Here is a 23549-nt window from a genome sequence, read left to right as displayed (position 1 = left end):
TTAGTCGCATGGGGAGATGCATAAGTGACCAGCCCTATAAGGCCTGAGTGAATCGCCCCATGTAGCTGTCTACAGCCCTAAATTCCCTGCCTGAGGGTCCCAGAGACAAGGCCTCCAGAGGGGCAGCAGAGGCCCTTCTGGCCCAGAGTCCCCAGCCTCCTCCCTGCTGCTCACCCCCATCTGGTGATCATTCTGTTCCCCGGCTGCAAGGGGACCCCCTGCTCAGATAAAGGGCATGGGAGCTGAGGAGACGTAGCCAGTGTCCAGGAGCCCCCAGAATGCCCTCGCACACTACATACAAACGGATTGTCATCAACAGCGTAAGGACAGTTCTTAAAGACTCTGTCCTCCTCATGGCCAAGCCTGGCCCTGCTCAGCGGTGGGCCCTTTGGTGGAGGACATGGGGTTAACACGAGACCTTTTTCATCAAAAAGCTCAAGATTTTGATTTTCTAGTGGAGACTGAGGAAAGCTCGGCTGAGCTTCCGAGGTCGGGAGAACAGAAAAGGGGCCCCTGGGGGCCGGCAGTCCATGGGGATGGCTTCATGGCTAGACGACAGCAGGCTGCATTTGCTCGGTGGTTCTGCTTGGAAATCATGACACGCTGAGTGGTTTACCTTCTGTCGCGGGAACCTGGCGCTCGGACTGCATCCCTCGCTCCACCTACTTCCAGCGTCTGGTTAGTCCTTAGACATTTACAGCCATGACAGCCAGCCAGGACGGCGGCGCACGCTTGGAGGCAGCGATGGTTTTAACCCATTATATCAACTTCTTGGAAAATTGTTTTGGGGAAAGAAATACCAGTGCTTCTGTCTGCATCTGATCATGAGTAACACTCTGGAGGGGACTGGCACAGAGACTCCCAGCCACCTCTAGCCTTAAGGCCTTAGATTGACGCTCTTTGCCTTCTTTAAATGTCCTTGTAAGGGGCACCTGGGTGACTCAGGGGTTGAGCATCTGCCTTCGGCTCAAGTCATGACCCCGGGGTCCTGGAATTGAGTCCCACATCGGGCTCCCCACAGGGCACCTGCTTCTGCCTCTGCCTGTATCTCTACCTCTCTCTCTGTGTCTCTCATGGATGAATAAATAATTGTGAATAAATACATAATCTAAATGCCTTTCTAAATTGGGCATTTAGATTTTTTTCTTCACCTTCTTCTTCACCTTCACCTTCTTCCTCAAATGGTTATTCTGACCAGGGAGACTGGATCAAGAATATTAGTGTCTCACTGTCCTAGAGATACTCTTTTTTTTTTTTTTAATTTTTTTTAATTTTTATTTATTTATGATAGTCACAGAGAGAGAGAGAGAGAGAGAGAGGCAGAGACACAGGCAGAGGGAGAAGCAGGCTCCATGCACCGGGAGCCCGACGTGGGATTCGATCCCGGGTCTCCAGGATCGCGCCCTGGGCCAAAGGCAGGCACTAAACCACTGCGCCACCCAGGGATCCCCGAGATACTCTTTTTCTGACTGAGGTTTTTACTTATTGGACTGTGTTAGGTCAAGGAGAAGCCAGGAGCCTCTCATCAGAGAGGTTTTCCCTGATGAGATTAGCATCAGAAACCAGTAGATTGGTCCTCTCTACACAGGGAGGCCAAGGCACTGGGGAGATACAAATGGAGGCTCCTGTGGTTTCCATCTTTCCTACGTTCATCCTAGAGAGAAGGTACCAGATGCTCGACCCTGTAATGGCACCCAGCTCAACCCCCCACAGCATCTACTCTTTTCAGGGTGAAAGCCCAAGGAGAATGGCATGCTGGGCTGAGAACAGGCGCTGCTAGCCTGGAAAGGTTTGGTCAAGACTGTCTCAATGGGCTATCTTCTCAATCTGTAATTTCCAGCTGCTCTCTGCTTCTCTGGGGCCACACAGAGCAGCTGTGAGAATAGCTGGTATTGTAGGGACAGTCGGGAGTAGGGAAACTGCTAGCAGAGGAAGCATCTCAGCCCAGAAAGCTGCCAGGCTGGAGATGAGAGGCATGACTCACACCTGCTCGCTTAGAGACGGCCAAGGATGTCAGACTGTTGCAGCAGGAAGGCAGAAGAGGGAAAGGCCAGCAGGGCAGGAGGATGAGAAGAAAGCTTCCTGGCAGAGCCTTGTTCATGTAACCAGGACAAAGCCTTTGGCTGGTGGATCGACCTCTGGCGATGGCAGTGGGCCACCCATGTCCAGCCACCATGGGCCTTAGGTGCAGAGCCCACCTGGAAAGGCACAGTGGGTGCTGATGATGGGGGGTCTGCATCACAGAGAGCACCTGTGTCCTCTCAGTGTCAGATCACCCTGCTTTCCCCCAATCTGTGCATCACCAAGAACAGTGGAGAAGGGATTAGACTTGACCAAATCCCAGGAAGTTCCCAGGTCTGTCCCTCCCCAGCTGTGATCTGGTCCTGAGAGCCCTTGCAGCTTTCTGGTTCTCTCCGAAGTATTCTTCTCCACACTGAGACTTTTCTACTTATATCTGTCCTCCTCCCAGCCCCTCAGCCCCATTTCTCCCCGTACGACCCTCCCACCCCATCCCCCAATGAACATACAGGGACTAGGGAATTCACACTTGGGGAGTTAGCTTTCTCTGTCCTCAGTGGAATCCTGTTGAGGCCTCCTGAGCTATGGAGCTCTCTCTTGTTCTTTTGAGATTGAACCTAAAAGCCAGCAGCCTGGAAGAAGAATTGTTGGCCAGCTCAGCTGAGGGGAGAGGGGATCCAAGGCAGGGAGTGTGTAGCACCCATATGCACGGGGACCTCTGGGACAAGGAGAACTTTGAGAAGACCCATCCTCCAAGTGTGCTTCTCTAGTACCAGGGAGTGTCACCCAAGCACTTTTGGAAAGAAGCTAAGCTTTGGTGGACTTGACCTTAATCCTGCCTCTCCAACCTCAGCCACAGAGCCCTGGTGTTTATCAGATAGGCCCTGGGCGTGCCCTGGATCTATGGCTATGGGCCTAAGGCTTGGAGCTCTCCCTAGGTTTAGCTGGGAGAAGCCGTCAGACACTCTCCTTTGAAAGACCGCTTCTCTGCCCACCAAGGAATAATCCTAGTGACTAGAACCATGAGTGTGTTGGGATCCCTGGGTGGCGCAGCGGTTTGGCGCCTGCCTTTGGCCCAGGGCGCGATCCTGGAGACCCGGGATCGAATCCCACGTCGGGCTCCCGGTGCATGGGGCCTGCTTCTCCCTCTGCCTGTGTCTCTGCCTCTCTCTCTCTCTCTGTATGACTATCGTAAATAAATAAATTAATTAATTAAAAAAAATATTAGAACCATGAGTGTGAGATTAGAATGAATCTTGGAGATCATCTCGTTTAGCCTCACCTCATTTCACAGATGAGGCAACTGAGGCCCTGAGAGAAAAGTGGACCTTCTAGGTCCCTTTCGAACCCTGTTTGTTACTGATGAGTCACAAGCCAGGTCCCCTAATTCTAGAACTCTTCCTATGATACCATGTTGCCTTTGAAAAATTGTATATTGGTCAGATCTTACTTTTGTTGCAAAAGAAGACTTTAGTTTCCAAAACGAAAATTGTGGGTCAGTCAAAAGGCAAGTTCTGAATCCATTTAGCCCTTAAAAGTAGAGACCTTATGGGAATGGGGATGAAAGGTTAGAAGGGAGTAGGATGGGGGGAAGGCTGGATAGTAGGAGGACGAAGTGGATAGGAGGATAGAGGGAGCAGGGCAAAGAGGGATGTGTATGACTTGTCAAACTCCTTAACCATTTCTGGGGGGACCCACTTCTGACAAAGTGATTCTTGTAGCTGGAGAATCCTAGCCAATCTGTCTCTGAAACACCCCCTGGACAAGAGACGAACTAGGCTTTGTCTTCTCATAACTCACCAGGGCTTCCCTGAAATGACTCCAGTTGATTTAAGGAGCAGAATGCCTGGGCACATTGAGAGCACCCTGCCCGACTCCAGAGCCCTGTTCCTTCCCCAGTCTGCCTGCCTGTCTTCCAGTGAGGTCATCCTGGGAGAGCCCCACAGTGGGCAGGTCTGTGGTAAAATTTGCTGCAGTTCAAGTCTGAGTTGTCTCCTATCCCGAAGGGTGACTCCCTGGACAAGGAGAAAAGGGACAGGACACTGCATCTGGTCCCGAGGCTGTCAAAGGACGCAGGCTGGCCTTGCACAGGACTTGGGGAATAGATGAGAAGCAAGTCTCTCTTAGGTATAAGCTTTGAGTCACAGACTTCCTTGCAACAGGATTTGAAATTCTGTCTTTTGGGCTTCCCCAGAGTATTAGGTTAGCCGAGGCTGTGTATTTCAGACCTCCAGAGAACAGTAATTATTCCATCATAGGCTGGCCTGAGTTGAGAGCAGAGAAAGTTTTAAGTTTTTCTGCCAAATGATTTCAGAGTTTAAAACTGTATAAGTGCCAGTCTGCTTTTCATCCAGATGCCAAGGAATCTCACAGACTGGTGGTATCAGTTGCCTCCTGGAAGGACAATGGGATGGTTGAGGGATGGGGTTGGATGGGGAAGACTGTGCGATATAATCCTTTGCACGTTTTCATTTTGAAACCATATAAATGTTGTTACTGATTAAGATTTTGTTTTCAATTTAAAGAAATGGGGAAAGAGGGGAGCTTTGTTTTTATTTTAATTTTAGAAGTTGTAAAGTTTGATTGTCAAGACCAGAAACCTTAATGGTCATCTATGTGCTGTCCCTCTTGGTTAGTGAGTCAGAGAGCTGGATGAGCGTGAGAGATGGAATCTGGTGACCACTGAAGGATACATTTTACAGACGGGGCAACGGAGACCCAGGGAGGACGCAGGAGACCCTGGAGGCCCGGGGAGCAGAGGTCCCGGTTGGTTAGTGGCAGACTCAACCGGAACGGATCCAGGGCACTCCCTCCTGCTCCCTGCCACTTCTCAAAAATGCTACTCAAAAATGCTAACCGTGGTGTTTGCCACATGTGGTGCTGGCGATACATTCCTGGTGGGTGTGTTTTCTAATCCCCCTATGGAACGTGCTGGCACAGTCCCAGTGGGATTGCCATAGGGATGACAACCATTGGAATGTTCTAGAAAGCTGAGGAGTGACAAGTTCCTTGCTCCAGAATGGTCCCCTCCGAGAGCAGGATGTCCTATGTCCTACTGTCATTTCCCTTCCTCTGTCTGTGGAGGCCCCTCTTCCTGATGACAGCGAGGAGGACTGATGCCCTGCCTGGCCCTCACGTGTGTGCCCCTCTCCCTGCAGAGTCATCAGCTATGAGTGCTGCCCCGGGTATGAGAAGGTGCCAGGAGAGAAGGGCTGTCCCGCAGGTGAGTAAGCTGGTCCAGCCCACTGGTGCAGACTGCAGGGGGAGGGAGGCGGGGAAGGAGGAGCCCAGTGGGAGAGGCCTTGGGGTCCATCCATGTGGGGGTCCGAGCACCGGGGCTGCGTGGACATCCTCCGCTTGCTCTCTGGCTCCAGGCTCCAGGCGAGGGCCCGAGGGTGGAATCTGAGGACAGGGAGCTTCCTGCACTGCTCCTTCCTGTGCAAGCTGACCTCCTGACGAGGCTGGTGGAGCAGACTCCGAGTCCAACTTGCCCAGGCTCGCCTCCCAGGCTGGGCTGCTGGCCTTGCTGCGTGGGCCTGGGCATGATTCCCACGGCACCCACATTTCTGCTCAGCTCTGTTGGAGAGCCGGCTACCTGTGCCAGGCTTCCCCTCCTCCCTCCACTGGATCTCTGTCCTTTGGAGCCCACGGGGGGCGGGGGTAGGGGGTGGAGGGGGTGGCCCAAGCCTGGCAGGCTCACCCACCATCAGCCCAGGGAACCACGAATGGCCACAGGGCCAAGGTCTAGGTAGCACCTGTGAGTTCTTTCAGAGGCTTCCCTTCAGGCACATCCTCTGGGACTATGCAGAGGGGGTGTTTTAACTTTGAAATATTTGTTATTTATTCCTTGAGAATGTGGGACGAACTTAACTTAAAAGGAAGGGGCAGTTCGGTTGTTGCCAAGGTCACAAAGGGGTGTGGTTGGCAGGGCAGGGGCTTAGGTGGAAGGACAAGTGGGAATTAAGTGGTGGGGTGTGTGGAGAATGACATGGGGGAGAGCCCCCCGCCCCCCCCTCCCCCGCCCTGCCACGTGGGCCTTGAGCTCCCCATGGGAGGGGAAGGTCTCCTAAGCCTCAGGCCATTCTAGGGCTTTTAGGAAATCACATTTTATTGCTTATAAATATACAAAGAACCTGGAAGATTTGTAATGTTCTTTCATCCCAGTAGAGGCCATTAGGAAACCAGTTTCAACAACTAGATAAATCTGAAAGCCTCCTTTGTAACTAGGGTATCTATTTTGGGTGCACATTCCTGCTAGTATTATGTAAATGTCTCTGAACAGGGGCGCAGGGGGTGGGGCACAGTGGGTTAAGCGACTGCCTCTTGATTTTGGCTCAGGTCATGATCTTGCCATGAGACTGAGCCCCATGTCGGGCTCCTCACTTAGTGGGGCGTCTGCTTGAGATTCTCTCTCCCTCTGCCCGTCTACCTGCCCACACACTCTCTTCTCTCTAATAAATAAATAAATCTTTAAATGTCTATGAACAGAAGCTTCATTTGGCTGCAGCTAAATTGATGAAAAATGACCAATTAGTAGAATCAGAGCAGGGAGGCATTTGACCTAGAGAGCTGTTGTAAGAAGGTTGAGATAAGGGGGCACCTGGGTGACTCAGTTAAGTGTCTGCCTTCAGCTCAGGTCATGATCCCAGGGTCCTGGGATGGACCCCTGCATCGGGATCCCTGCTCTCCCTCTGCTGCTCTCTCAGTTTGTGCTCTGTCTCTCTCTGTGTGTCAAATAAATAAATAAATAGCACTTTAAAAAAAAAGAAGGAGAAGAGGAAGTATGTGACAAGCTTTAGGCTCACCAGTGATGGTCGTCCCTGGGCTTTCCCACACACACGTTCTACAGAGCAGAGACACCACGCATTCCGCGGACCAGGGAAGGTATGGTCAGGTGGGCGTGGGCTCCACAGATCCATCCCTCCTCTGTCCTCTGCCCCTGCAGCCCTGCCTCTCTCGAACCTTTACGAGACCCTGGGAGTCGTCGGATCGACCACCACTCAGCTGTACACAGACCGCACGGAGAAGCTGAGGCCCGAGATGGAAGGGCCCGGCAGCTTCACCATCTTTGCCCCCAGCAACGAGGCCTGGGCTTCCTTGCCAGCTGTGAGATGACTGCCTTACTTCTCAGAGGGGTGGCTGGTGGGCAGGAAGCATGACACTCTGTAGTGATTTCCTGCCATTGCAGGCAACTTTTTCCTTGCACCCTCAGACAAAGTCCAGGAAATTGAGTTAATATATTCCTTCACCGGGTTGTTTCTGATCCCCCATCTGTCCAACTGAGCAGACAGGCATTGGGGTTCACTGAGGAGGGGTCCTTGGTGAGATGGAGGCCTGGGGTCACAGGGGGTTCAGAAGCACCTTTCCCAGGGTAACAAGAAGCCACCACCTCTGGAATATGTGGTCCCCAGCACCCTAACTGCCGCCCTGGCCTTCCTTCTTAGGAAGTGCTGGACTCCCTGGTGAGCAACGTCAACATCGAGCTGCTCAATGCCCTTCGCTATCACATGGTGAACAGACGAGTCCTGACAGATGAGCTGAAACACGGCATGGCCCTCACCTCCATGTACCAGAATTCGGACATCCAGATCCACCACTATCCCAATGGGGTATGTAGTCCCCTGGTTACACAGCACTGCCCTGTGTCCACATTGCGCCTGCTCCTGGTCTGCACATGGGGCTGGTTTCTGGGGTTTTGTTCTGCACGTGGGGTACGCTGGAAGTATTCCCTCCCTCCTGCACCTGATTCTCCTCAGACCCTCTAGTTCAGCTTCTGCACTGTGTCATTCCCCCACTCACTCCCCCACTGAGGCTTCGAGCCTGTGCCTCTGACATGTGAACTGCTCATTTCATCCTCCTTTCTTCTCTGGGCAGATTGTGACCGTGAACTGTGCCCGGCTGCTGAAAGCCGACCACCACGCAACCAACGGTGTGGTACACCTCATTGATAAGGTCATCTCCACCATCACCAACAACATCCAGCAGATCATTGAGATCGAAGACACCTTCGAAACCCTTCGGGTAAGAAACTGCCCTGGGAGGGGGCCTGGCCTGGGGACACACCACCTCTCAAAAGGGCCTCCTCCTGCGGGAGAAGCAGAGGATGGCTCTGTGTTCATGGGCATTTAGGGGATGTACAGCGAGTTTCTCCAAGTGCCTGTGAGCATGGAGGGTCCACTCGTCAAGACACTCAGCTAGACCACAGTGAACATTAGAATCCTCTGCTGGGAAATTCCCTCTGCCCGCCCTCTCCTTTTAAAGCTCTCCTTCCGTGGCTCCCCTGGAAAGTTCAGTGGTCCTCGGCTTGGGCTTAGAGCCCAAGGGCTACCTGGGCCCATTCCACAGGTTCCAGAGTGTCAGGAAGTGTCCAGGAAGGGACACTTCTTCCCAGGTGGCAGTTCCCATACGCAGGACTAGAATGATGTCAGGCTTCATTATCTTCTGGACCGCATGTCCCCACCAGGGGACCCCTGCTGCAGCCATACCCACATTTCCTCGGAGCCCAGACCAGCAGATAGGCCACCAGCATGGCCACGGGAGTCTAGGTCTAACTTCTGGCCTCGCTTCTGACTCCTCTGGAGCTGCGGAATCCCGCTCCCTCTGCCCTGCCCAGCAGGCATTTGTCTCAGAGCTGGACTGGCAGGCGGGCAGTGCTCTTGGCAGTGGCTGCTTGGAGGAAGTGAACACAGGCTGCGCCGTCAGGGGTTTTGCCCTGATTCAGGGAGAACTCCCTGACCACAAAGGCAGCCAGAGGGCCTGGGATGGTTCCTCCCCTGGAGATCTCCAACACAGAGACATAAACACCCTCGGGCTGGGCTGGCACTGAGGTGGCCTCAGCAAGTGGCTCTGAGGGGGACCCTGCTCCCTGAGCTTGTCCCCCACTGCTTTCCTTCTGGGTCACTCCGAGGTCAGGAGTCTGTAGGTAAATCATGTCCCCGCAAAGTTGGTGGCACATCTTTTGATTCATTGTGGTTGCTCCCCACTGAGTTACCTCCTTTTACTGTTTAGGTTTGACAGACAGACGTTCCCCCAGTACCTCCCTAATGCCCATCTTGCCTTCCGATAGCACCTCCTCATTAACACCTGCTACGTCCCGGGTATTGTTCTGTGTGCCGGGGGCCTATGGGTGAATGAGACAGACAACTTTCTGTCCTCAGTGGCACTTTTGTTCTTCCTGGGGAGACAGACAAGACGCACACGAGGTGGCCATGGCCTGTGAGGGGCAGGGTGAAGTCAGTGAGTGGTGGGCAGAGGCCAGGTGGCCCTGGGTGGCCAGGGAAAGTCTCTCTGGAACTAGTGACTTCTGACCTGAGCACTGAAGGATAAGAATGGCCAGTTAAATGAAATGCAGAGCGGTAAGAGCACTGCAGGCAGAGGGGAGAGCAAGAACCACAAGGAGGAGGTGGTCAAGGCCAGGGGGCAGGCAGCGACACCATGAGAGGGGGAAGGGGATGCTGCAGGCAGGCAGGGGCAGACGGTGCAGGGCTTCAGACTAGCCGGAGGGGCCTAGCTCCATCCAACAGCAGTAGGAAGCCCTTTCTACTTTTAGAAGGTTCTCGGGCTGCTCTGTAGACATGGGTGATAGGATCCTTACACTCCTGGAACTCACACAAGCAGTATGGCCAGGAGCTAGTTCAGTATAACGTGAAGGACAGCAAGTTGTGAAAACATGCACAACAGACTCCTTTCTGCCTGGGTGCGGTGCAGGGAGGGAGGGGTGGTGAGGGTGGCGGTGTCAAGTTGCTACCTAGAGAAAGAAGATGGTAGGCAAGTCCTAATGAAGGCGTAGGAGTCAGAGAAGCAAAGAAAAGAGGAAGGGTAGAGGGAATGGCGGGGCCCCAGCCTGGGGGTGGGAAGGTCAAAGGCACAGCAAGTAACTGAAAAGTGGCCTGAGTGGTAGGAGTGCAGGCTGGGCAAGGTTCCCGGAAGCCACGGTAAGAGGTGAGCTTTGGTTTGGCTCGCCATTTCATCTTGGGTTGGACAAAAGCCTGGAGCGCTTTGAGGGAGGGCTGGCAAGGCCGTGTGTGCCTCTTGTCTGCAGAGCATCCCAGAGCCTTCAGGGAGCACACCATCCCCTCCCTGCCCCGCAGGCTGCCGTGGCTGCTTCTGGGCTCAACACCCTGCTTGAAGGTGATGGCCAGTTCACACTGCTGGCCCCTACCAATGAGGCCTTCGAGAAGATCCCTGCTGAAACCTTGAACAGGATCCTGGGTGACCCGGAAGCTCTGAGAGGTAAGCACCCTGCCACTCCTACTGCTGCCTCACTGGGGCGGCCAGCCTGAGCCCGAGGCCTGCTCTTGCATATGGTGAACATGCTGCCTGCCATCCTGTCCCACTGCTCCCAGCTGGAGCTGGTTCTGCGGAGGCCAGAGCAGAGCCCTGGTCAGAGGGGCAAGTCAGGATCCCAACAGCCTTGTTCTAGTGAGGTGTGCTGAGAAGCAAGGTGGAGCTGGAGGCCCAAAGCAGACCCTGGTTAGATTCAGAAAGCGCTAAAGGCTTGAATGATCAAAGCCTGAGCAAGGCTGCCATGTGGGCAGCAGCTTGGTGAGAGAAGGTGATGGCAGGTCCTGGCATCCTTGGAATGGAGCCATTGTGCTGACCCTGGAACTCTTCCTGTCCAGCCAGGGACCTCATGGATGATCCAAAATTATGATTAGAAATCAATTATAGTCCAGTCTTGACTCTCCACAGCTGGGTCCTTCCATGCCTTGTCAGTGAGCCGCTGAGTTAGAGGTGCATGGGTTATGGCTGGAGGAAAGGGAAGGACCAAGCATGTGGAAGGGGGGAGGGAAGGGAAGGCCCAGCTTGGCCACTGGGCTGCTGCCCTGCTGACCCCTGCAGAGAGGACTAGGCCCCAGCTCCCCTGTGTACCCCAACCACACTATTCCTCCCAAATATAACCCAGGGATGACTTCGTTGCTTTTCAGTCTATTAAACTCACCTTCAGAATGTACAATCTAAAATACCTGCTGCATTTTGGATGCCCTATAAATGTAAAATGTTCTCCTTGCAGCCATGTGGGGCTGGCAGGGGCACATTTCTGAAAGCATAGATGGGGATTTGTTGTGTCCAAATGTCATGGCACCTCCGAGCCTGGCCTGTGGCAGGGACCAAGGCTACAAATGGTGCATGGTACAGACTTGTCCTCAAAGAAGTTGAAGCCTAGCTGGGATTAAAAACAGGTTGTGGGAACTGAAGTGGTGAGGGCTATGGCATAAGTGCCCCCGGCAGGGAGCCTTGGGTGCATCTCAGCGTATTGAACTTTTTGTTTAGAGCTGTGGTCTCCCTGCAACCTGTTTTGTGCAGAGCACATTTTCATCTTTGTAGATATCAGAACTCTTACTGTTAGAAAAAACAGCTCTAATCTATCCCCTTGGCACAGCCCCCCACCCCCACCCCCAGTAACCCGTTGGCTCTAAGAAAGGGCCCTCAGTACGGGGCTGTCCCTGGCAGGCTCAAAGACAGAGGGACAGGAGTCAGCCGGACAGGCTCAGCTGTTTCTACTGGGCTGGTAGGCAAGAAGCAGCCCTGGGCTGGTGTGCTTTGTTTGAAGAGTGGCTTCCAGCCCTGGCCCGGGTCTCCCTCCCAGGGGCCCACACAGGTCACCCTGACCCCACCCAGCGTTCACTGTCCTTCCCTGAGAAGCTAAATCCCTGAGACCTCGTTCCCATGGTGGCCTTGCTGTACTTTCCCTTCCTGCCAGCTGATTGGCCTTCGAGGCCCCTGCAGGAGCCTCCCTGCCTCTGCAGGCCTCCCGAGCTTCCTCTTGTCTGTGACAGTGCGGTTTTGGTTCTCACACTCAGCACAGATTGAAACTCGCCTCTGTGGTGAGAATGTACAACAAAGGGCCCCGGTGACGGTGGTAAGAGGCAGTCCGGGAACCTGCCCTTGCCTGCCTGGGCTCATGTCGCCCTGCTGCTCCTTACAGCTTCCTCAGGACCCCCAACCTCTGTCCTGTCCCCAAAGACCACTTGGACGAGTAAATAAATGATTGTGTTTGTGATTTATGGGTAGGGCAAGTGGGGTGGCAAAGACCGTGTCTTATTGGTTGCCATCCCCAGGCCCGAAGAAAGATCCTGGCAACCAGTAGACCCTTGGGTGAACCTAACAAAAACAGATAAAATGTGCAAATAATTGCGAACTCTCATTTGCCACAGTTTCCATCTTTGCCTACCACATTTTACATTTTTCTAAAAATCACATACAAAGTCCCAGGGTAAACTTATTCTGAGGTTCAAGTACTATTAAGAGAATTCAACCTTAGGTTCAGGTACTAATAAGCTAGTCACCAACATTGGTTGGGTGTTTACTCCATGGTCGGACACCAGACTGGGCGCTTTACACTCAGAGCTTCCTGTCCTCCTGACACTGTCCCCAGAAGGTGAGGGCCAGGCTTAGCTCCACCTGGGCAGGGGCTCCATGGCTGGTAAGTGGCCGAGCTGAGGCTCAGACTCAGGCAGTCTGCTTGCTGAGCGTGGCTAGTTTCAGCGGCAACAGCAGGAGAGGAAGACTGGGGCTGCTGGTACCCCAGCATCTGCAGGTCAGCGTCACAGAGAGCAGCATCCTCACTGCCGTGGAGGCTGCGAGCGGCCTCTGGGATCAACCTGGCACCAGCACTGCCTTGACCTGTGTCCTGTTGGGCCCCCAGACCTGCTAAACAACCACATCCTGAAGTCGGCCATGTGTGCGGAAGCCATCGTCGCAGGGATGTCTGTGGAGACCCTGGAGGGCACTACGCTGGAGGTGGGCTGCAGCGGGGACATGCTCACCATCAATGGGAAGGCCATCATCTCCAACAAAGACGTCCTGGCCACCAATGGTGTGATCCACTTCATCGATGAGCTGCTCATCCCGGACTCTGGTGAGTCGGGCCTCTGTGGCCATGACCCTCTCAGGCCCGTCATCCCCTCTGCCACCTGTGGCAGGGGCACCTGGGAATTTTGGAGGTTTGGGGGGCCATGTCCTTGCCTGCACCCAGCTCACAGCCTCTCAGGGGACAAGGCCTGGGGACCAGGTGGGTTGCAGTCAGACTGTGAGGAATCTTGAGCTGCAGGCCTGGGAGTCCGGGCGTCACCTTGGAGGCAGCGGAGAGCTGCTGAGGGGACCCGGGGAGTCAGCAGCTCTGCTCTCTCCACTCTGGTTGGGCGCAGAGGGCCGTTTGCTGACCTCAGAGCATGGCCTTCTCTCTGGTGCCTCAGCACCCTGGGTCTCTGACCCTAGGGAAGTGACGAGTGGACTTTGGCTTGGGCTTCATCTCAGCAGGCTCGCCCCATCCTGGAACTCCAGGGAGGTCGTTGCCCAGAGTGAAGCCATTTCACAGGAGAAAACCAAACCAGAAGAGAACTTTCTGTGGGTGTGGTCACTGGCATTATCTGCTCCTCAGAAGCTGCGACAGAGGGCGCTGCCTCGCTGCAGGCATCTGCCGGGCCCTGACCAAGGACAGGGACAGAGGCCAGCCCTGCCTCCTGAGCCCCACCTCGAGGGCTCCCCTGCCCAGTGGGACCCAGGGGACCGGCGCCCTGATGACACCAGCCCGCCATGCCCCAGTCGTGTGGAGAGGGCTTTGGCCTAACGAGATGACATTCCTGCTGGCGTGCGTCATGCTCTGGGGTGGACAGAGGATAAACGAAAACAGCACTTACAACTTTTGAACCTGCATTCTCTTTCCTTGCAGCCAAGACGCTGTTTGAGTTGGCTGCAGAGTCTGATGTTTCCACAGCCGTTGACCTTTTCAGACAGGCTGGCCTCGGCGTCCATCTCTCTGGAAAGGAGCGGTTGACCCTCCTGGCCCCCCTGAATTCTGTATTCAAAGGTAATGTGGGCCAAGGCAGCCCCAGGGGCTCGTCACCTCCATAGCACCCTCCCTAATGGACGGCACCCCGCGGAACCTTCGCACTTCCACGGGGTTCAACCAAAACCTCAGGAGGCTCTGCTGTCTCACTTGGCCGAGCAGAGAATGCATTTGGGGATCTGGTAGTCAGAATCCAAGAGTTTGCATCTGGCAGAAGAGCAGAGCACTCTCTTGCCTTTTTATTTGCAGAATCCACTGCTCATGTGACCGCCAGAAGGTCAGAGTGAGAATACAGCTGAGCCTTGGCCTCAGGGAAAGCAGAGGAGGGGGCCGAGGGGTGTCTGTGCCTTGCCTTCCCCTCCCTGTACGGGCAAAACCCCAGACACCCTCGATTGTCTAGACCTTCTGTTTGGTTGATTTTGCAGAAGATGCCAGATGTTAAGGAATATTGGCAGCCTCGCTGGATTTCTCAATCTCCCTTTTCCAAATGCAGGGACTGTTGAGCTTCTTCACTGGGTTTATCTCCCCTTCTTTTCCTTTGTGGAGTGTGCCTCCGGACCTAACCACACCTTCTCTTGCAGATGGAACCCCTACCATTGATGCACGCACAAAGAATTTGCTTCTGAATCACATGATTAAAGACCAACTGGCCTCCAAGTATTTGTATCACGGACAGACCCTGGACACTCTGGGTGGCAAAAAACTGAGAGTTTTTGTTTATCGCAATGTAAGTTCTGCCTCCTAAATAATGCTCTTTCTTTTTCTCAGCTTTAAGAAATGGAAGCTGCGTTGAGGGGTGTGTGTGTGTGTGTGTGTGTGTGTGTGTGTGTATGCATATACATGTATATATATATGTGTGTGTGTATATATCCAGAAATATATATATATATATATATATATATATATATATAACCAGAAGAAAAAAATATATATATATTTAATAAAGGATTTCAGGGAAGTCCCTTATTTAAAAGGATCAAAATGGGATTCTGAAGAAGAATTAGAATCTCCTTTTCTGGAGACCTTTGGGAATAAAGCACACAGCTACCTGAGCCGGCTAGGTAGGCAGCTATCCACATCGAGTTCAGCGTGGAGGAGGGATGGAGATTTTGAATTCGTAGCTTATGTGAAGAGAAGCCCCCTGAACTGAAGCACAGCCTTCCCTGGTCCAAAAGGTCCTCTTCTCTCTTCTCCTGTCTCTTTTCTGTCTTCCGACCCCACAGTTGCTCTGGAATATCAAACAGAAAGCAGAATACAACACAGCCATTCCTTGGGACCAGCCAGTAATGTTGGCTAAAGATAATTGTCACCTGTTAAATAAATAAGTCAATAAAGTCGATCTATTGATTTGATCATTGTCAATGACCCCCACATGTGACAGGAGATTCTCATCATGGGGTCTCTCTGTAACTCTAGTGGGGCTCCCCGGCCCTTTTTCCTGGAATACTATTTTAATTATTTCTTCCTCGGAGAAAACACAGCATTTTATCCTAGTCTTACGACCCCCTCCAGTGTATATTCACTGTTCTTTGTGGATAAAGGCATTAGCACGTGGCCTGAGCACATCAAGAAGGCCCATGCAAGAAGATAACCTGCCCCATGTCTGCCCCTCTTTGGCACAGAGCCTGTGCATCGAGAACAGCTGCATTGCCGCCCATGACAAGAGGGGGAGATACGGGACACTCTTCACCATGGACCGGATGCTCACTCCCCCAATGGGGACCGTCATGGACGTCCTGAAGGGGGATAATCGCTTCAGGTAACTGGCCTCATCCCAGCGAAGACTTCTGCCAAGTGGTCGGACTGGGTCGGGACGCTGGGTCTCAGCAATCTGTCAAGCTCCCCACTTCCTCAAGGGTTCGGTTGGCACTGGCAGTGCCCTGGTGACCTCCAAGCTGGAGATCTGGGAAGGGTAAGGGTCACGCTGGAAGCTTATGTTGAGAAGAAGGGTTATTTCTGGAAGTACAATCCCCACATCCTTGAGAACAGGGAGAGGGCTGCATTTTTGTAGTGAAGTGCAAGGCAGACATCATGCTCTCATTTCAAAGTCCCAAGTAAACCGAGAGCACCAGGTTTTGAGCGTGGGATGTGTTCCACTCTGTGCAGTATCTACTCGTGGCACGTGGAGACTCCTGGCCACTCCTTCTCAGGCTCCCTGCGTCACTTCGTTCTCTTGCCCCTCTCTCTCCATTCCCGACTTGCTGTGACCTCGAAGCCTGGAAGACTGCCCGCCCTCTGCACTCCTGAATCACATCCCCTGGGCCCCGGGGGCTTGTCCAGTCTGTGGGTCAGCCATGCCACTGGCTTTTTCCTTCCTCCTTTCCCCTCCGGTGTCTGCCTTGTGGCTGTGTGACCAGGCAAGCTTAGCATTTATGGAGAGAAGGTGCATCCTGCTTGTGCCTCAGCAGGGGGGTGTGAATTCTGATTCTGGGCTCCACCTGCCCCACAGTGGGGAGGTATTCGGGAAGACAACACCACCTCCCTGCCGCAGCCCGGTGACATTTCCTCTGTGTGTCTCCACAGCATGCTGGTAGCCGCCATCCAGTCCGCTGGGCTGACGGAGATGCTCAACAGGGAAGGCGTCTACACAGTCTTTGCTCCTACGAATGAAGCCTTCCAAGCCATGCCACCAGGAGAGCTGAACAAACTCTTGGGTAAAGACCAACCGAAGCATATTTTCCACGTTTTCTAAAGTGACTGTATTGGTCAGGAGACCAGCAGGAAACAGGGGCCATGTTACAAAGAGTTTGATTGAAAGGAACTAAATGAGACTGTTTGCAGAAGTGTGGGCAGGAGTAAGGGACCAGCAAAGGAGGATGACACCCAGGGAAGAGTGTTTACCTCCCCAGGCCTGGGGGTGGGGAGGCCTGGGGGGAGGAGGGGACAGGGAGACCGGGAGCCTGGGAGTAGGGGCACAGGACAGCAGCCAGAGCCACACACAGCTGCTGGCAGAACCGAGGCGAGGTGGCCAGGACCCCTTTATCCTCGCTCTACTCCCACATGCCCATCACGTGGGCCTCCTGTCAGCGTGAGAGAGGGGCAGGGGAGCCTACATGATGGCCCTGACAGAGGTCAGCCTCCCTGGGCACCACACAAGGCAGAGAAGAGCAGAGAGGCATTGACTGGGTAACAATCAGCCCTGTCACCAAGATGTGTCTTCCCTTGAGGACCTGTGAGGACAGTGATAATGAAGCCACTTATCTGCAAGAAATGTTCCTTGGGATAAATGCTTTACTGAGAAGCTATTCCTGGCCCTGAGAAGTTTAGTTGAGGGTGTTTGAGAAGTAACCCTAGTGGTTAAGGGCTTGAACTCCTAGTATACCTAAAAGCAGCTTCAAATCCTGGCTCTGGTGTTCACCAGCTGAGTGACCTCTAGCAAGCTGTTTCACCTTTCTGAGCCTCAGTTTTCCCATTAGAAAAATGAGAGTAGCATGCCCAGTGTTGTGTGGAGTGAATGGGGCATCGCCCACAGTGCAGGGCACACGTCCTCCCTCACGATGGCTGCAATAATGGAGAGTGGGTGCAGGGACACGGCCTTGAGTTCTGGTGTATGCCCGTCAGACACTTCCACACTCGCAAGACAGTGAACCTGAGGAGGACGAGGAGGAAGAGGGGGAGGAAGAGGAGGAGGGAGGCCCTTGGCCACACCCTGGGGCCCGCATCATCTATACCTTCCATCCAGCTCCGGAGCAGGAGAATAGAAAGTTCAGGCTGCAGGCAGCTGTGGTCTGGATTTGTGTCCTGTTTAATATTCTTTATGGCCACACAAATGCCTGTGTCTTTGATGCTGACGTATGTTCCTGAGAAAAGGGGAGAAGTTCATTCTGAACATAAACTTTCCATCCTCTCCTGGACCAGCAGGAGTGGAATTCCCCAGATGGCCTGGAGCCTGCCCGGCTTCCCTCTCATTTTCAGTTGTGCAGGAGTAAGGAGGGCGCTTGGGCAGAGCTTCCCAAATGCGCCCTCTGCCAGGCCTGCGCACAAGAACAGTCCCTGACACTCCTGAGATCTAGAGGGCGAGCCAGGTGTAAGAGGTCCATCCAGGTGTTAGATGTCTTGGAAGAAGGAGGCCTCTCACACCGTGGGGGCTGGCTTGGCTCCACTCCTCCAGGCAGCATTTCTGTCCAGTGGGAATTCCTGTCCGCCAAGTTGTGGATGTTTGGAAATCACTTGGTACCTGGTGGCTCCATCCCATGGCACTAATGTGGATTTGTTAGTACCCAAGTGAACTCTCCAGAATGCTTTAAAACTTCCTAAGGACTCCTGTTTGAGATGCTGGAAGGAGTCATCTAGAACCCTGAGGGAAATCTGGCCATTTGGCTGGGAATTGAAGATCGGGGCAGCCGTGATGGAGAGGAGAGGACAGCTGGCAGCTTTAAGAATTGCCTCCCACACTTAATTTGGAAAATGCCTGTGCACCTTTATGAGCAATCGGATGCTGTCCCCAGTTGGTAGAGGAGCTGATGTGGTCTGGAAGGAATGCCGGCGGGACGGGCAGGGAGGGATGCCGCCAAGGGAATGCCTTCCCGCAGCCCTGACCTCATCGGCTGGCTCCGTAGCCCCTCACCAGACGGCAGCTGTTGACTCTTTTAAGTTCTCCCAGCAGGAAACGGCTGCCTCAGAATATGCATTTGAGGGCAGAATGTGTAAATATTTCACTACTATGTTATAACCATTGGGAGCCACGCTGATGATGAAATGTCCCAGATGCTGGTGCTGGAAAGGTTCCTGGCTTTCCAAGCAAATATTTAGCTCATGGAAAAATGAGTCATACTCACGGAGGAGTATGGATTAACTCCTTCTCAGCATCACGGAGTGCTCTCCGTTAGCCCAGCAGCACCCCGACCCCCAAGTGCAGAGGCAGATTCATGGCCACAGATACGTGCCTCATGGCCCTGAGCCTGTGCAGGTGGGGGGCAGAGGGCTGAGCGCACCCACTGTTGTGTGCTCACCACCTGGTCGCAGAGTTCTCTGCCTCAGGCATCACCAATTGCATCCCCTCTCTGCCCTTCTGGACCATGCCAGTTTCCAGCCCCTTGGAATTAACTCTGCTCTCCTTTCTTTCCCACAAACCTGCAGGCAATGCCAAAGAGCTCGCCAACATCCTGAAATACCACATTGGCGATGAGATCCTGGTCAGCGGAGGCATCGGGGCGCTGGTCCGGCTGAAGTCTCTCCAGGGGGACAAGCTGGAAGTCAGTTCGGTGAGTGTGTCCAAGAGCTCAAAGGCCAGCCGTGCACCTGCGGCTCTCAAGTGCCTCTCGCCCCTGGGCCAGCGTTAGACACACACCTTGAATCTCTGCATGCATTCTGTCCAAAGACAGAAAAGAGAAAAGGTTCTTGGGAAATCAGGCAAGATTGTGGTTAGCCACGAATGAGGACTTCCAGATTTGCTGGGGACTCAAGCATCTGACTGGCATCAGGAAGAAGCCATTGGATCTTCCTTCCCTGAAGGAGATGATAGGCAATTCCTCATGCATCTCGAGGGATTGACACCGAATGTCCCCTTCCCATCCCTTCCCTTCAAATCTGGAGCTCACTGAGCTCCACCAGGATCAGATCCTCCCAACAGGCTTTTGCTTCAGATGCTTGGTCTGCGAGCCTTCCCTTGCTCTGCACGTGGATGACATCCACTGCACTTTGAAGCTTCCTCGGGGGATTCCTTCATGGAAGACAGAGGACCGATAGCCGGCCAAGCTCTGTGAAGCTGCCTGCGGCCTCCCCGGCTGCATCCACCAAATCACTGGGCTGCCCTGTGGAGCCACCACTCTTCCAGTGTGTGGCTGGCTCAGCCTCTACTCCCGGCTCCTCTCTCCTGACCATCAGCCATCCCTTTGCTTATCACTATCCCTCCGGAGCATAAGGAAGCATGTGGAAGCATGTGGGGAGGCAGGAATGTGATGACTTGTTGACTTCTGTGGGTCCCCTAAGAACCTCCCAGCTCCTAGTTTTGGGTGTTGGGGTTCCATCACTGGCTTCCGTTCTCCCTTTTCACTTGGGTCTGATCCATAAGACCAAGGGAAGGGCCCAGATAGACACCTGGGTGCACTCCGTATGAGAAAAGCAGGCCGTTGAAGACAAGCACAAAGAGTCTCCACTCAGGGTCGGAGGCCTGGCATCTGTTCCCTGCCATCGCACCTACATAGCTTAGAGGAGGCAACCTGGCTTGTCCTAGGTCTCAGTTTCCTCTTCTGTTCAATGAGACAATGCTACCTGCCTCTTGAGCACGCACTGCTGTGAGGACTATGTGGCTGGCCTGGGAGGCCATTTTGTGAATTATTACACTGCATGGAGCCCCACGTGCTGGGGTTAGAGTGTGTCCATCGGACTAATGGTGTGTGGCTGGCAGCAGCCACCCAGTCCCCCAGCGTGTCCCTCACACCCAGCACAGGATTTCGCATCCGGAAGAGCTTGGTAAACGCTTGCTGAGTGAGTAAGATCCTGGTGGTCCATGTTCAATAATTGTCATCTCTCTCTCTCTCTCTCTCCCAGAAAAACAATGTAGTGAATGTCAATAAGGAGCCCGTTGCTGAAGTGGACATCATGGCCACAAATGGCGTGGTCTATGCCATCTCTAGTGTCCTGCAGCCTCCAGGTAAGGCCCTAAGTATCCCGTCCCCCCTCAGCTGACAGTTGGCCCTTCTTCATGCATAGCAGTTGGTATTCGATGGGAAAACTATCCCACGCAAAGATAAGAATGGTGTGCCAGTGGAGCCTCCCCTGGACGGCATCGCTGTGGCCGACAGCAAAGTGAATTAGGAGCTGTTGATTTCAAATGTGCTACACAAGAGATTCGAGGACACGTTTCCTCTTGCTGAATTCCCTGGCTGGCTTAGGCCCCTCTCAGACGCAGCCCACTGACTTGTCACACGCAGATGCTGTGAACGTTTCAAGCACACGTTTTACAACATCACGCCTCACGGGAGTTAGTTCTTTTTACTTCCAGCAAAGTTGAACTTAAGTCCATCCTCTGTCTGCACTGTGGGTTCACCTTTCCTTGAGTTCCTTCCCCATGGGCCAAATTCCACCTTAAGTTAGGAAAAGTTACGAAGGAAAAATTCATTGGAGAATGTGAGCCAGCGAGCACAACAATGCCCTTCAGTCATGGTTTCTGGGAACGCCATGCTAACAGTTTCACCCTCGCCACTGTGGCATTTTCTTTCATCTCCAGCCGTCAGACCTCAGGAACGAGGGGATGAACTTGCAGACTCTGCGCTGGAAATCTTCAGACAGGCGTCGGCATATTCCAGGGTAAGATGCTGCTAGGTTTGTCTATGGCCTGAGCAGCCCTGGGTCCTCTGCTCAGGCCCATGTGGGAGGCTTTCCGGGTCCCCGTCTTCCTTGGCTGCTGCCCTCTGGCTCCCGTGGAACTTCTCCCCACCCCCACATGGGCATCCTAGTGCCCACCTGAGTGGAGTTCTGCGAAGAGAAGCCAGGCAACCCCCACTTCCCTTGTGGGCAAAAGCCCACGCCTTTAAACTGAGGCCTCTGAGCCTCATTCCATGGGAAAGCCACTGCCGGTAAGAACAGATAAAGCTCTGGGATCCATCTGTCCAAGGAGGGAAACCCATCCTGAATTCGCCTTATGGTGGCCTTGCTTGGCCTAAGCCTGGGTCTCTAAGTCACTCCCCGTTTCTCATGACATGGCCCATCGCGGGGTTGTGGGGCTCTCCAGGGCAGTGGTGTGGGTCCTGGATGCAGGGCAGGTGCGGTAGGATCTCTCTTCATTGCCTCAGTCTAACTCCCTCTTCCTGTGCTTCTCTTCTTGCCCCCCTACCCCCAGCGTGCCCAGGGCCTAGAAGCTCCACTCAGGCTCCTTTGCTGCTTCGAGTGAGGTGGAGCCTCTTGGGAACAGGGCTACTTTATAGAAAGTTTGCATTTCAAGAGAAGAGGCTGCTAGAGGGAGTTCTTACCCCAGAGGCCTGGAGCTGGAAAATGTCCTTTCCTCAGTGCCCCTTGAGAGGGGTTCTTGGCCATGGGCTCCTACTTCTGAGGGTAACTCCCTATGCTCTCCTGGCTCCCCAAGATCTAGGCTGTGGTCTCAGTGGAAGCCTGGCTTTGGGGTCTCCCAGGAGGTTCCACCCCAGACTCCACCTGGTCAGGGCTTACACACACTTCACTCGGGACTGCCAAAACCGAGTGAGGACCCTCTAAGACCCAGCGGCTACTCATTCCCCTTCCTCTTCCTCACCCGAAGCACTTTTTCTGAGTAGGGATGGCAGTGTGCAAAGCCCTGCCAGGAGCAGGGGCAGGTGCTGCTTTCACTAGAAACCTAACATTTTGCATTTTCTTTCAGGCTGCGCAGACCTCTGTGAAACTAGGTGAGTCTGGCCTGGGGTGAAAGTCCTTTATGCATACTTGAGCCTTTCCCCCAAGTAGGCTCAAACCTGCCATCTGCTGTATATAGATCAGAACATGATGCTGCAATAGAACAAGCATGGCCCTTGGGGTCAGACACAGAAAAAACCCAGTTCCCTTCTCCCTAAGATGGAGATACTCAAAGTACCATCCTTTAGGGCTGCCGTGAGTTTTTGGCTTTGGGAACCTGGGAGTATTGCCGGCACAGGGATTTGGCAGGAGCGCATGGTGGTCTGGATCTAAGCTGGTAGATGGAGAACATCCCAGTTCATGTTACATCACGGAGTTAGACATCACGATCTTTGTTAGGTCATGGAGCAAGACGAGTCTCATAAACCAAACAGCACCTGCAGGGCGCAGGCGGGAGCTGTGGAAGGGGACGGCCGGCCCCGTGCTGGTGATTCTGACGGCATCCTAGGCGGACATGGGGTGGTCTGCATCCTTTTTACCTCGAAATTTCTCTCTTCCAGCCCCTGTCTATCAGCGGTTATTAGAGAGGATGAAGCATTAGCGCAGAGGACGCGGGGAGAACGCACTGCGGCAGCTCACCGCCACTTTCTCTGAGTTTACCAAAGAGACTGAATGTTTTTAAAACCAAATTATCACACTTCAGTGTACCTGGGCTGCACCGGAACGAAATCTGAGCCCTGGGGGGGGGGGGGGCAGGGAGGGAGGGAGGAGGGAAAGAGATGTACTTTTATTTGTCCTCCCCCCAAACATGGCTGTTAACCCACTGCATGCAGAGACCTGGGTGTCGCTGCCTCGTAGTCGCTTCTAAAAAGGACCTGTCCCCCACCCACACCAAGTGCTCTGGAAAAGGGGGCTGCAGTTTTGTGGAGCTCATAAAACACAAATCATACCATCCAGCCTCATGGGGGATGGGGGGGAGTCCTAGCACGGTTTTTGTAAAGCCCTTTTACAACTGGAGAAATGGCATCATTATAAGCTATGAGTGGAACTGCTCTGTCAGACGTGTCTTGTGCCTGCACATGGCTTGGACGCCTCTCGGTGGCCCTGTCCAGGTAGAAAAGAGAGGGGAGGGACAGCATGCGGAGCCCAGGAGTTACCAGGTGCGGCAAAGCCATCATGTGTTTGTAATAATAAAACCAAAGAAACATAAGCCTGCGTGGACGGGAGCCGCGTGGCGGCCTGGGTATTCACAGGGGGAGGTTCCACCCGGGAGCAACTCGGCAAGGAGCCCTGAGGGGACGGCCTGTGGGACATGCTCTGTCTTTGGTGAACTTGTTTTCCTTTCTGTCTCCGTGGGCCCTGGGGGCTCCAGTCCTCTGTTCACTTGACTCACTGGTCATCGGAAGTGTCTGTCTCCCAGCCTCGGGAGCCCCACCTTCGTGTTGGGCTTTTGAAGAGGCACCACCCTTTA

General features: G+C 53.7%; 1 protein-coding gene across 1 annotated transcript in view; it reads left to right on the top strand.

The window, feature by feature from the left end:
* Positions 1-23288, top strand: part of TGFBI (transforming growth factor beta induced) — a 33255-nt gene extending 9967 nt beyond the window's left edge. The window contains exons 3-17 of the mRNA XM_055302770.1: positions 5178-5242; positions 6965-7125; positions 7464-7628; positions 7894-8040; positions 10110-10251; positions 12668-12880; positions 13694-13831; positions 14392-14537; positions 15433-15569; positions 16334-16464; positions 18890-19014; positions 20303-20405; positions 20982-21061; positions 22107-22131; positions 22639-23288. Of these exons, the coding sequence (XP_055158745.1) occupies positions 5178-5242; positions 6965-7125; positions 7464-7628; positions 7894-8040; positions 10110-10251; positions 12668-12880; positions 13694-13831; positions 14392-14537; positions 15433-15569; positions 16334-16464; positions 18890-19014; positions 20303-20405; positions 20982-21061; positions 22107-22131; positions 22639-22679 (1819 nt within the window). The 3' untranslated portion in view covers positions 22680-23288. The remainder of the gene's footprint in view (positions 1-5177; positions 5243-6964; positions 7126-7463; positions 7629-7893; positions 8041-10109; positions 10252-12667; positions 12881-13693; positions 13832-14391; positions 14538-15432; positions 15570-16333; positions 16465-18889; positions 19015-20302; positions 20406-20981; positions 21062-22106; positions 22132-22638) is intronic.
* Positions 23289-23549: the final 261 nt, after the last annotated feature.

Source organism: Nyctereutes procyonoides, unplaced genomic scaffold (assembly GCF_905146905.1).
Source record: "Nyctereutes procyonoides isolate TBG_1078 unplaced genomic scaffold, NYPRO_anot_genome, whole genome shotgun sequence".
Classification (NCBI taxonomy): Eukaryota; Metazoa; Chordata; class Mammalia; order Carnivora; family Canidae; genus Nyctereutes; species Nyctereutes procyonoides.
The sequence above is the reverse complement of the archived record's forward strand: the minus strand, read 5'-3'. Positions and strand labels throughout refer to the sequence as shown.